Here is a 14,742-nt window from a genome sequence, read left to right as displayed (position 1 = left end):
TTGGTGCCACCTTAATTTTTCCCCCACTACAGACTCTATGAAGTCATAACTTATCAATCAAAGTATTCACGTACTATATGTTGTGACATATAACCATATGAATCAGAGAGTGTAAAGTTTGTGTCCGTAACTCTTCTTACTCATTTCCCGTTTGCTCTCTAATTTAGCAGAGAAAGGTTGCTTTACTCAATACTCATTTAGTCTTGACGTCAAAGCTATGCCCACCAGTAATTTTTTTTTCCTTTTAGGTCATAAATTGCAAAATAAACTCTGGGTACTCTTCATGCAAAAAATATAATTTCTTATTAAGAAGAAAGTGAGAATGATACAAGTGTTATGAGAAACATAAAATTAGTACAGTTGCGTGTGAAAATCACAAGTCTGGGATGGCAACGGTCAAAAATAAAGTTTAACATCACAATACAAAAGTATTTGACCGCATAATGATGCCATTGACCAATTAATATGGAAGAATAAGTGATAACATTCTATTACAGTAATTTAGTCAGACACTTGTGAAACTGTGAACTCTGAGGTTTTCTTTTCCTGTGCAATGGTTTTACTGGAAACCACATACAGTACTTTCAAAACTTTCCACTGACCTGAGTAACTTCTGCTGACTGTCTCATCAGTTACACATTGTGTATGTGTAAAAAGAATTCAGCACATTCCAAAAAGTATCAAAGAACCTTTGAAAAATAAAGCAGGCACAATGAAAACAACAACAAAAAAAGCCTAATTCACATTCACATAACTAAATGAAAGGATTCCGTGTTGACATGTTTCTATGAAAACAGGCAAATATGGGAGGCATATTAAAGAGAGAAACATTCTCATTCTAGAGACTATATTTGACTGGACAAAAATATGGATACGCCCCTGAGTGCAGGATGATGTCATCAATTTTCTTGGTCCATTTTCCTTGAAGAGAAAGGGGATTTTAAATGTGTATGTCCGATTAAATTATATTTAGTCAACTTAGTAGTTAGTAATTAAAAGACTTGGTAATTAACTTTGAGACATGGACTAAAATACTCAAAAGTCCAAATTTGATTTTATGACGTCTTAAAAATAAACTTTAATATTTTTTTGACAGAACGCAACATTGCTTTGTTCTTATTTCATAACACACTGTGGTTGTACTTTAAAGTAATGCCCTAGTGTAGGCAAATGTAAAAATGTTTTAACCAACAAACTTAAAAACGCAATAGAAAATCAGATCTTTATGAAAGGGTGTATAGCTTACACTTTCACTTCCTCTAAACTATTATTAGGGCAGAAAGGAAATTGCTCTTGTGACATAACCCAGTCCTTTCAAATAATTATTTAGAATAAAGTTAAATATCAAGACTGGTAACGGCACTGCAAGCATTCATATTCCTTACTGGAAAATGTCGACTCATGAACTGAGCCCTTTAATAAGACTTTAGGAGAACTGTCCATTTAACAAGTTAAGGGGAGACTGTGGGGACAAGTACATTTTAACATCTTACTTCAGTCTAGAAAATATAGCACTACCATTAAGAAATGTACACTGTAAAAGACTAGATCATAATCTTCAATAATAAAAAAAAAAAAAAAAAAAAAAAATAGCCTATATATTTTTTGATTATTGATATCTCGATTCTGTCACTAATGTAAGCAAATTTATGACACCATGTGAACTCCTTTATGAAATGTATAGATATGATAGATAGATAGATAGATAGATAGATAGATAGATAGATAGATAGATAGATAGATAGATAGATAGATAGATAGATAGATAGATAGATAGATAGATAGATAGATAGATAGATAGATAGATAGATAGATAGATAGATAGATAGATTTTTAAAAGCACGTCATTGCCGAGGGGGTGGGCGTGTGTCTCTGATGGGCGTATTATGAACGCGGTTTATATGTGCTAGTCTTAGTACAGTGTTGATCTGACCCTGCTGCGAGTTTTGCGTTCTGCACTCATTTGAAGAACACTATCGGAATCCCGTGAAGAAAACCAGTTTACTAAAGTAAGGCGAAATCTTTTTTCTTTTCTTTTTTGTTCAATGACTTACTGTCAGTCGTGTTTGATCTGTGCAGAAGTATTACTTGACTTTGCGTGGTCTCGCGCGCCTTGCGTTCCAAGGTTTACGGTTCTGCAGATCAAATTATCATCCATAATTAGTCTATAGTAACTATTACTGCGTATGTTTATGTTTAAGTGAACCGTAGCACTTTCACGATGTATTTGTAGTCTCGTTTGGGTGACTGATGTGTGAACTTTTGAGAACAGGGAAACTAAAACCACAGTTACAAGCCACAGTTATTCTTTTTTTGGGTATGCAATTGTCTAATATGCCTCAAGGATATGCAGTGCATCACGTATTTGGACTGAAATCACACATGTCTGAATGTAATTTCATTGTTTGGCAAAATATCAAGCCTTCGAGCAAAACATTATTAAGTGAAGTTCTGTGCAAATGTTTATGCAGCTTTTAAGAGCAGATGCATAATGCAATGACACTCATACTTCTTATGAGTGCAAATATTTTTTGGGATCTACATAGGATATACTGTATGTCAGTGTTTGGCTAGAAACACAGTTAAAGCTACGCTGGACACTGACTGCATGGTTTCCAGATGTTTTTGCTTATGGATTCCAGCTGTTTCTGATTTGATAGGGTGGGGAACTGAACAAAAAGCTCCTCACATTGTTCAGATACTTCGGTTCATCAGAACCTGAGATCTGTATCTCTCCATACCTCTCCCCTGGTTTCTGCATAAATGAGTGAGTTAGATTCTGATGGTTTAAAAGCCTTTCCTGCTGTTTTTCCTTTTTACATGTATCTGTTTATTTTACTAGTCCCATTTCTTGAGGCTGCTGCTTTCAAGAATTTTTTTCTTGGGCATCCATTTGAAGGAGGATTTTGTGTATTCCACATAACTGGTCAGTGTGATTATCATGTGCTCTTCTCCTCATGACTCCACCGACGGCTGTAAACATGAACTTTTATGTGTTTAGCATCTATCTCAGTTATCATTGACAAACATTTCATTTCAATGGAGAAAATGATGAAAATGATGACAGAATTATTATTTGTTTTCTGTTAACTTTTCCATTCATATGCACGTGTTTCTTGTGCTTTAGTTATTTTCAAACATTTATAAATTTGATTGTATAGCAAAACTCTCTGTCAAGATCTTCTCCCCTCAAACTAAACTTCTGTTGGATGGATATTGTGAATGTTATGTTTAGTAACTCATAAACTGAATAGAGAGCCAAGAGACATTTTTAAACCCTCTGGAAAGGAAAGGTAAAGTAATTTTATAGCAGCAGTTTTGGAGTGTTTGAGTCTTATCTGACCTAACCATTCCTGCCCTATTGCATTCCAACAATAAGGGTCTGGTTTTGACAGCCAAAATCAACACATATGCACACACATCCTGATGTGAACCACAGTGGTGCAAAAAAAGTGGTAGAATCCAAAAAAATCTGTTTTGGGTGGTTGTCAGGTTGTTGCTATGTGATTGCTTGGATAACCATTACCACCCAGCAAGCTAGGGTGTTCTGATTGGTTGCAAGGTGATCCCAGCTAACAGAACATTCTCAAAAATTCTCCCTGTAACGTTAACAGAACATTTGTTTAAACTTATCGTGAAATCAAAATCAAACTCAATCAAAACTCAAAACGCACAAAAACGTTATTTATATTGTTTATGAAACGTTTTAGTTGGACATTCGTCTGACATATTTGAAATGTTATTACTTGTTTCAGAATGTTCAGAGAACATTCAAAAGTAACGTTCCCATAATGTTTTCTGAGTAATAAAATGGAACGTTTCCTGAACTTTCGCATAACCAAAAAAAAAAAAAAAAAACTATTTAAAATGTTTTTTTTTTGTTTTTTTTTTTACCTTTTAAACGTTCAGAGAACATTCAGAAGTAATGTTTTCATAACTTAATGGGAATGTTTGCAAAAGATTGTTAGAACATGTTTTTGTTATAGCTGTGATGAACTAGAACATTAACTTATCTAAAACATCTATTTGCTGTGATGTAAGAATGGCATGTTGAGTCAAGTTCTTTCTCAACCGCTGATAAACCCAGTCACTGCATCATAGAAATGATGAAAGTTTGAAGAATAGAGGAATAAAGGTGTGTCACATGATGACTTCATTAGGTGTGTGAACTTATGCCTTCAGTTGTTTATTTTCATTGTGTTTATAACTCTGTTGCCAGGTGTAACGGTCTGGGACGTATCCATAGTATCCGAGTTGGGTGTTTGGCCCTCCAAATGTGCCTTGTGGTGTGAAATTAAAATAACTGGCATCCATATAAAACTTGGATGTGTAAACCAAGATACAAGATGAACACACACGTGTGCACTGCTTTTGTCAAATAGTTCACTCCAAAATGACAATATACACCATAATTTACTCACTTTTATGTTGTTTCCATATGATTAGTGGAATACAAAAAGAGTCAGCTGTTTTGCACAGAACGACAGACTGAAATTGAAGCTCTATGCTTCTGCATATTCGAGCCATCATTGACATCAAACTATTAACAGTGAATGAGATGATTTCAAGTGAATAACGTGAGACTGTTCCTTACACAAAGCTAATGTATTTACATTTGTCCCAAAAAGAGCAGTTTCAACTTTCGGCTTAGCATCTCCTTTTGTGCTTTACGAAAGAAAAAAGTGGTTTGGGGCTCATTAGAGTGAATAAATGACTAGAGAATTCGCTTTTTGGGGGTAAACTAGGCTATCCCTTTAAAATCTAAATACAGCTCAGAGGAGTAGATCTGCAGCCGCCGCCCCTCTCATGTGCACATATTTGTCAGTTGCTCGCTCTATCTTTGGCTTTAGACAGGCTGCTGGAGTTACATTAGCCCTCATACACACACTATCAAAAAAAGTGGGCATATACAATTCCAGAAGTTTAGGGTTGGTAAGATTTTACAAAGAAGTCTCCCATGCTCACCAAGGCTGCATTTATTTGTTCAAAACAGTAATATGTGAAATGTAATTACTATTTAAAATGACTGTTTTATATGTGAATATATTTTTTAAAATGTAATTTATTCCTGTGATCCTTCAGAAATCTTTTTTTTTTTTTTTGTTGCATTTCTTATTATTATCAATGTTTAAAAACCGTAGTACATTTTAATTTTTTTTTTTTTTTTTTTTTTTTAGGATCTTTGATGAATAGGAAGTTTAAAAGAATGGGATTAATGGCAGTTTTATTTTTGGAAAACTTATATTAGTGAGCAGGGTTCATGGGTCACAGTGAATCATGATTTAGAGAGAGCAGATGTGTGAGAAAGGCTGTCCTGCATTGGAGAGGTCAGGTCAGGTCAGGCTTGAGTATGCATTCTAGCATTCCGATCATAGCTGTCTATGTATACATGTAAGATTCATTCTTAACATCCATATATCCCTGTGGCATCTCATGACACCCAGTGGAAAAATGTGCTGCTCTTATATAGCTCATGAGACCTAACTGTTCTCAGTCATAGTTGATGCTTAACTGAAACACAGCAAAGATATTTCTCCTAAAAGTCCTTTGTTGAAGTCAAAATAGTCATACAGTAAGTGTATAGAGCTATAGAAGGAATGTGCATAACAGCACAGATCATTGATGAAATATTGAGATCTCTTTGATACCTTTGGTATCTTTTGGTATGTTATATCGTTAACCCTATAAAGCCTATCATATCTAATGCACATATCTAAAGTCCCCTAAATTATCAACATAATCAAAACTTTGCTGAAAAAAACATTGTCCACAATTCTACATGCTTTCTGTCGCCTGATATTGTAGACTTTTGTTTAGCAAGTAAGAAGTTTTTTTTAATAATTGTAAAAAAAAAAAAAAAAAAAAAAAAAAATCCATGATCAGGTGTCTTTTTGCTATGAATTATTGAAATCTTGCTGTATAGTTATGAAGATCTCATTAATCAGAATTTCTTACTTTTTTGTAGGCATATAAATATGAGCATCTGCAACAAATTACGTCTGTGTTGCACGTCAGACGCATCACACACATGACCAGCGTCGGCCAATAGTGAGCCTACGTGGTGACGTGCAACACAGACGCGCTGCGCAAAAACACTACGTGAACCAACTCGAGGCCCAGATAGAAGGAAATGAATAGTGGAATAAAGTCGTTATTTTTGTTTGTTTTTGCGCACAAAAAGTATTCTCGTCGCTTTATAAACTTAAGATTAAGCCACTGTAGTCACTTGGACTATATTAACGATCTCTTTAACCCTCTGGGGACCAAAAACGCGCTCGCGCGTTTTGCTCGTTTTTTTTTTTTAGCAATGAAAATAAACACTAAATGCTCTGTTAATTTTGATCTTTCATTTTCGTGTAATACATCAAACGATCCTGTTCAGTTTCTATTTTTTTTCTGTATACTCACAATAAAAATAAAGTGTTTTGCTTTTTGACAAATAAAGAAAAATTAACATGATGCGATTTCTGCCTTCTCACTGTCAGTAAACTCCCATTTGAAACGCGTTCGAAAATGATCTATAACTCCGCGAAAATTCAGTCAAACAGGCAAACAGACCCACGGGCATAAAGCTTGAGATCGCATCTGTTAAATGAAGTAACTTATATAAAAAACAAATATTCTCATCTTCTGTAATCTGTATAAAAAGAGAGCGACTCCAGTCGAGCTCATTACGAGCTAATTCACAGTAATGTGACCACTCCCCGGAGAGCGCGTGCTATTCAAACGCAAATTCTGAGAACTATTGAAGATCTGTGAAACGCCCACATCAGCTGTAAACAAAGCGCGTCGCGATCGAGTGAGGCATAATATAGCGGCTATATTATATTGTTTATATTATAGCCTACCTTATGGAGAAAAGATTCCTCAGAACAGTGCTGATATGAGGAACAATATATCCTGATATGAGGAGCAGATCCCGCTGAGGAGTGAGGTAGGCTGTTTTCTTTTCTCAAGTGTGGAATAACGTTATGGAATAACGTTAGTGTAGGCCTATGCAAACCGCAAAAAGATGAATCGCATTTCTATAATATGACTCGCCTTTCTGTGAGATGAATGAAGGGTACATATTTGTAAAGACTGTTTGAATCGCGCGTCTGTGTGTGAAAGAATAAACTGCTTTGCTATAGCCTACTGAGATGAGTAAAAATCGACTGGAATATGTTGAAATAAAATGTATTTGTATAAGCAACGTATTAAACTGCAAATTAGCATTTATATGCCCTAATATTTCATAAAAACAACGTTACAGTCAGTCACTTGTTGACTAGATTTGGGTACAGTTTTTAGGCTACTGTAAAATATACTGCCACATAAAATAAGCTTTTGTTTAGCAATTTCTGCTCATATCTAACGTTTTATATATATATATATATATATATATATATATATATATATATATATATATATATATATATATATATATTTGTCAAAAATAAAGTCATAGACTAAGATGTTAGATGTTCCAATGTTGGCTATATTCAAACTAATGAATACATATGATAAAATATAGGCCTATAATCTTTTTTCTTTTTCTTTTTTACAAAGAAAGAGTACACTTGAAATATTGTTGAAATTGTAATTATTGTTGTAATTGTAACATTTTTAATAAAATAGCAAAACATATTTACAAGAGAGATGTAAGCAAAATCTTAAATGGTCAATATAAGTCTTCTTCTAAATACATCCTTTGTCCTTGCATTGTGGCTCAGTCAGTGTCACACCTGAAAGAATGGCTCATTAGGCAGAGTCATTATGCAGAGTGGGTGTAAACTACTCCTCCCCCTCGCATATTGGCTTTCCAAGCAAAACCTGTTTTACACCATTTAAATCAATGTATTTTTTTTTTGTGAACGATAAAGCAAGACTATTTTCATATAATTTTGAAGCTAGAACTCAAAGGGACCACATCCATTAGTCAAAAGTCTTGTGGACACATATTTAATATGTGTTTTGTGGTCTTAATTCAGCAACTTTCATTTTTATTTTTTCCAATAACCACGCATAAACATTATTCTCTTAAAAATACAAACATCTACATACAAGTTGCTCGCATATTATGGTAGCCCTGTTTGTGCTATATATAGTGAATTTACACCTTTGTCATTAACATGTTTATAAATAACTGAAAAAAGCACAAATGTCAAGGCATGTCAGAACATCTCAAGGGCCCCAAAAACACCTTGGTCCCCAGAGGGTTAATAACTTTTCTGGGCCAGCAAGTTTCAGTCACCTAGAAGCCTATGGAGGAGTGAGACAGCTCTCAGATTTCATCAAAAATATCTTAATTTGTGTTCCGAAGATGAACGAAGGTCTTACGCGGTTGGAACAACATGAGAGTGAGTAATTACTGACAGAATTTTCATTTTTGGGTGAACTAACCCTTTAAGATCTATTCTATAAAATTCACATTACACAGATTCGCCTTCCTTGACCGATATAACCCTCTCAGTGTTGTCTCACTTTGTGCCTCCAGGGCCATAGAGGTTGTGACCTCTTGAGGCTTGTGTTTAGGAAATTGGGGCGGTTCGTTGGTTGAACACAGAGAATTGCTTGAATGAAGTCTTTGAATGAGCAATGGCTCTTTTGAGAATCTTTAAGCTTGAGGCGACTCATCACGCATTGTGAAAGGTCTCAGGACATCACAGTTCAACCTCATCTCGTCATGGGTACATATTTCCTAATTGAATAAAACAATAAAGCAGATTCACATTTGTCCTCTGTAGTCTGTCCTGTAACTGTAGTGTTAATGGCGTAGTCTACAGGCTTCAGTGACTTACACTCATCCAGAGCAGCATTGCACACATTCTTGTGCTGCACATGATCACATATACAGCTGCAAACTTATGAGCAGAACTGTGTGTGTTTGGCTGTATTAAACTGGTAAACCGTAGGACGTTTTTTGCTAAATGTGACTCTGGATCACAAAACCAGTCAAAAGTCTCACGGGTATATTTGTGGCAATAGCCAACAATACATAGTATGGGTCAAAATTATCGATTTCTCTTTTATGCCAAAATTCATTAGGATATTAAGTAAATATCATGTTCCATGAAGATATTTAGTAAATTTCCTACCATAAATATAGAAAACATTTATTTTAGTGAGTGAATGCAGCACAATCACGAACATGAACAACTTTAAAGGTGATTTTCTCAATGTTTAGATTTTTTTCAACCCTCAGCTTCCAGATTTTCAAATAGTTGTATCTCGTCATATCCTAACAAACCATACATCATTGGAAAGCCTATTTATGCAGCTTTCATATGAAATTTACCTTGAATTTTCATTTACCTTGAAATGCAATGTAAGTCATTTTGGATAAAAGTGTCTGCCAAATATGTAATGTAATATCCCAAAACGAACAAAAAAAAAATATATGGATGGAAACATAGCTATTGAGCTATAGTTGTTATCTCTTTAGTCTCCTCTAGAGTTTTAAAAGAGATTATTGGGGTTTTAAGAGAAAATTCTGATGAGAACAATCCTACAATAAGTCTCAATTTGCTGTCCATTCAATCTCTTTGCAGTTGAGGAGAAACCGTTGAGATGTTAAAGAGAATGTAGAGACGTGTCTGGTTTGTTAAACTGAAGGGAATGAGTCTCAGAAATGCTGCTGGTTGGTTGTTGAGAGTTTGGAATTTGGTAATTGTGAGAAATGTCTTCAGAAAACAGAAGAAAACATGCTGTGGAGATTAAAGGAGGAGAGCACGAGGCCATTGGGAGGAAAACACATGGTTCTCATTTTCAATTTTCAACGTTTACTCAGCGTCACTGGGACAGAACGCACATGCGACGTCAGCATTTCTGATCCTCTTGATTAATCTATTTTGCACCAAAAAACTACCGATCACTGATCATTTGGGAATAATTACTGATGTTTATTTGGCAATGGCAATCTGAGACATAGTATCTGGTGGTGGAAGCAATGCTGGGAAATTCCAGTATCTTTAAGCGGCATGTTAAAGTTTACAGCTCATGACCAAAAAGGCAATTACTTTAACAACACTGGAGAAACGCAGATGTATGTGGACTATTCCTTTGCATGGTGGCTTTAACTCATGCACTTTTTGATTAAATGACATGGGAGAAAGCCTTATAAGAAAACTTATAAAGTGTGTGTGTGTATATCTTATTTTATGTTTTTTAGGGAAAATAAGGGGTCGTCGTTAGAGAGTAATTATGTGAATCTTTTTGTTTTGTGCTGTTCCTAGACAAATGAATGCATAAAAAAACTAGTATGGGAAACCATATTCACTATGATTTAACTTTTCTAATTGTAGAATGCATTTTTGCTATGTTTAATTCCATGAGATGCATCCAGTTATCATCATAAAAACATATTTTGCATTTTAAACCAATTTTGTATACTAATTTTTATTTTGTGCAAATGTTTTACTTCAAGCATGATCTTTAAACACCATTTAAATTCAGTCTTGAATGGGAAAATACAAAAAGAAACAATTACATTGCATTATTGCATTATGCATTTATCTTATGTGTGATTCATACTGGATGCATATGTATGACCCTTGGTTTCATTTTTATTTTGTTTTGTGCAAATGTTAAAGTCTTATTCACCTACAAAAAGTGTTAATCAGTTACATGCGTATTGCTAGAGAACATAAGCAGGGGAAATAGTCTTGTGTTAACCTCAAAAACTAAAACTTCACACTTTACATTTCCTCAAGCCAGGCCCATATCTATCTCTAACTTGTTTTTGTTCCATTTCAAAGTTGAGAACTGTTTTATATCTTGACAGAAGCATTATGCAAATGCTTAATGCTTAACCCTATGAATGATATATTCACTTCACTCTTGGCTCTCTGATTAATGAGATCTTGTTTGTATCCTCTTTGAATTTGCTTCACCGATTAATCATTATCAACCAATGTCATTGTGAAACTTATATTGTCTGCTCATTTCACTTGCATCAAGTCTTTGATTTTCCATGTATTAATTACTTTGTACGATGTCTTTCAGGATGCCAGGAGAAAGACGGTCAATCCGAGATAACTCCGCTGTCGGACGTTTCCACGGTGTTTCTGATAGCAATGGTCTGGCCGTCCCTGAGAGACAGACCGAGGCCAAAGTGAAGAAAGACGAGAGCGGATGTCGACGTTGGTTACGGAAGGCTTGTCCATGTTGCTTCCGGCAACAGAGCAACTCGTATGATTTGACCTCTGAAAAGGATGCTGTGGTTGTCGGGGATGAAGAAAAAGAAGAGCCGGCATCTCCAGTTCCTCCTAGCGGTGATACAGAACTAAACGGTGAGAAGCTCAGTCTCAGACAGTCAAAATACTAAAAACCTCATCTGACGTTCCTCAAATTCAATCTTTTTTCTCCACCTTTTCCCATCAGAGTTGTCTCTAGCAGTGCGTTCTGTGGATCTGCTCAGCCGGAAAACTGATCGGAACAAGAAGGAGCATCACACGGATCAATACTATGGTGACCAGCTCATCATCCGCAGAGGACAGACGTTTCAAATGGAGCTTGAGCTCTCACGACCTTTCAACCCAAACACAGATAAACTTCACCTGGAACTGAAGACAGGTGAGCGTGAAGAGAAGTCGCATAAATACGTGCTTTATCTATTTTGAATGTTGATTTCAAACATAAAGTAAAAACCATGGGATTGATAGATAGATGGTAGATTGATTGATCGATTCAAATTCTTCCTCTTTCCTGCATCTTTTGCATATTTAAACCCTTTCCAGCAGTGACTGTATGATTTTGAGATCTATCTTTTCACACTCAGGACAATTGAGGGACTCAAACACAACTATTAAATAAGGTTCAAACATTCACTGATGCTCCAGAAGGAAACATGATGCATTAAGAGCCTGGGGGCGAAAACTTTTTGAATTTGAAGATCAAGGTCATTTGTACATTGTCTTCTGGGTAACATGTATGTATCTTTTGTTGCTTCTGGGGTGCAGTACTAAATGAAATTTTTTTATATTTAAACAAAATAAGAAAAATCTTCATCCTGTTCAAAAATGTTCCGGGGGCTCTTAATGCTTTGTGTTTCCTTCTGGAGCATCAGTGAATGTTTCCCTTTTTATGTGGAAAAATTAAATTCAGAGATTTTATAGTCAAGACCTCAAGGTATTAAACATTCAGAAAAAAAAAAAAAAAAACATTTACCAGAGTAAAATGTGTGACAATAGCCCCAGTTCCCCCTACACATTTTCTCATGGACAAAAATATCACATTGTGATTATTTCAAGTATAGTCTTTCTTTCTACTGTTTCTGTTGACTGCTTATTTGAAATGAGTATTTACAGACTCAAGAACACAACAGGAGTGCTCATCTCGTCTCACTGATAAGGGCTTAAACATCTGTGGTATTAAAATTTCTCTCTCAAGCCGCACCCAATGATACAGCTCACTTATTTTGAAGAGACAGGAAGTTAAGGAGTGAGAGATTAACAATAAATCCAATTCACACTGATACAAGATACAAGATACCGATAACTCAACTGTTCAAACTAACTGATGCGAACAGATTCGCAATCCATTTCAGAGTGAAACAGGATATTCAACTCCCAAAAAATGTCAGGATTTGATTGGATCATGAAAGTAATTTTTCATAAAAAAATATAACTTGACTTTTCCTTTCTGTTGATGTGCACTATTTTTCTTACTCAGCTATTTTCATGTTTCACATCTGACACATAAACATATAAATGCATGACTTATTTAACTATTAATAAATATGTCAGATGTCTTCTACATAAAGAACAGGAATTGAAAAAGGAAGGACCAGATTTCATCATTTGTGCAAGCCTTATGTGTTTTATTACCAGCTAACTGCTTTTGGCTGACCTTGACCTTGAGTGACTGAATCAGTATTTCAACATAGTTGGATTGCTTGGATTTGGCTGAAATCCTCCCTCATGCAATAATTTACCAGAAATTTCTAAACTCAGATCCAAATTAATCATGTTCTTCTCAAAGCATGTGTTTCATGTCCATGTCATCATTCAGGCACGCTCCCGCTGGTGTCAAAGGGCACGCACATCATCATACCGTTGGTGGAAGAACTCCAGGATGAACGCTGGGAGGCCAAGATCGTGGAGCAGAACGTCAACCGGGTCAAGCTGTCCGTCAACTCCTCCACCACTGCTGTCATCGGAAAGTACAAGCTGACCGTCGCAACGCAATGTCTGAAGACGGGCGAAACTACCACACACGACCCTGACAAAGACATTTACATGCTCTTCAATCCCTGGTGTGAAGGTAAGACAAAAACACTTTGTTCCAACATATGCGATCTTATTCGTAATACAGAGCAGTGATCAGATTGAAAAGCTCATACACTGATGTAGATGTGTCTCCACTCTGAATGAATGCATATACCTCACATTTCGTGATATTGGTTTAACTTTGCTTTTTAAACCAAAAAAACGGCTCGGAAAAACAGAAAATATCCACTTTCCCTTTAAAGGGTAACTAAACCCCTGGTCAGAGCCTGACTCCACCCACTGGCAATATTTGAAAAATGCTGGAAAGTGGGCAGACCCCAGCGGAGATAGAGGGGACGAACCGAGGGTGGGGCTGAGCGGGGGGGCGTGCACCTGAGACCCGCAGTGACGGATTAATTGACAGCTGCTGTCAGACTCTAAAATGGAGAGTGACACACAGGGTCGCAAGACGACGTAAAGTACATGCATCTGATGAGTTTTATTGAGTTGATGCCAATAGGGCGCGCTCTCTGTAGGCATATTCATATTTTGCCGCTATGTGAAAAAATCCAGCAAAATGCAGGTTGCACACTTGAGCTCTAGGCGGGAACTCACGGTCTTCCAGGCCAAGTGCATGCAACCACTGGCGCCTAATTTCCAAATCTGCTAGAAAGCTATGCAGTCCAGCAGTGCTGTTGCAACCAGCAACACTACAGCTACATACCCTCCTGACCACTGTACTAAATACAGATAAATCTACGCTAGCTCGTACCAAGGGCGTGGTGAGCTGGAACCTGCTTACGTCACGCAGTACCGCTTACGTCATGTAGTACCGCACACATCCAATAGGAAAATTCAACTGCAGTAGCCACCGTTCAACCTGAAGAGGGCAGCACTCAGACATTTTTACACCATATATTGTAGAATTAAAACACTTTATACCCAAATGTCAAAAAAGTTACTCGAAACAATGAACAGCACTAATAAAGCCCCATTCTTACAGATCATTAACTAAAAAAAGTTGGTTTAGGGTGTAGTTACCCTTTAAAGTGCTCATATTATGCTTTTTTCAGAATCACCTTTTTTTTTAGTGTGTAATATAGCTGTTTGTGAATGGAAAAGGTCTGCAAAGTTTCAAAGATCAAAGTGCACGACAAATGGAGTTATTGTCTCACAAAAGAAAGAACTGTTTCTAAACTGCCTAACACGAGTCGTCAGTAAATCCAGTCTTACTTCGTATCAAAGCCTATGTATGTTTGTAACAAAATTTGCATAATGCCCATATATAGACTTCATTGGCTCCCTATGAACAACGTCTACTTTGACCCGCCCTCAAACACTGTAGTTGTAGCTGAGTCCAGGAAAAGTTTGGTTTGTGTTGTTAACATGTCGAGAAGACGCTGTTTTCTGTGCTGCGAATGCAAATCCACTTTGGATGAGGAGTTGGGCGTGAATTCACAGTGTAAAACTGATGCCATCGCTACTGTTTGTATCACTGTGTGTGTGTATATACAAGTGCTGAGGAAGGTCTGGATCTGAAATTCAGATATGGTAA

The 14,742-nt window shown here is 36.3% G+C and overlaps 1 protein-coding gene across 1 annotated transcript in view; it reads left to right on the top strand.

The window, feature by feature from the left end:
- Positions 1-1,887: 1,887 nt before the first annotated feature.
- The window catches only part of tgm1l1 (transglutaminase 1 like 1), a 29,253-nt gene continuing 16,398 nt past the window's right edge, over positions 1,888-14,742 (top strand). The window contains exons 1-4 of the mRNA XM_079876100.1: positions 1,888-2,009; positions 10,984-11,270; positions 11,362-11,553; positions 12,991-13,242. Coding sequence (XP_079732226.1) covers positions 10,985-11,270; positions 11,362-11,553; positions 12,991-13,242 — 730 coding nt within the window. The 5' untranslated portion in view covers positions 1,888-2,009; position 10,984. The remainder of the gene's footprint in view (positions 2,010-10,983; positions 11,271-11,361; positions 11,554-12,990; positions 13,243-14,742) is intronic.

Source organism: Squalius cephalus, assembly GCF_949319135.1.
Source record: "Squalius cephalus genome assembly, chromosome: 7".
Classification (NCBI taxonomy): Eukaryota; Metazoa; Chordata; class Actinopteri; order Cypriniformes; family Leuciscidae; genus Squalius; species Squalius cephalus.
This window is presented reverse-complemented; position numbering and strand designations above follow the sequence as displayed.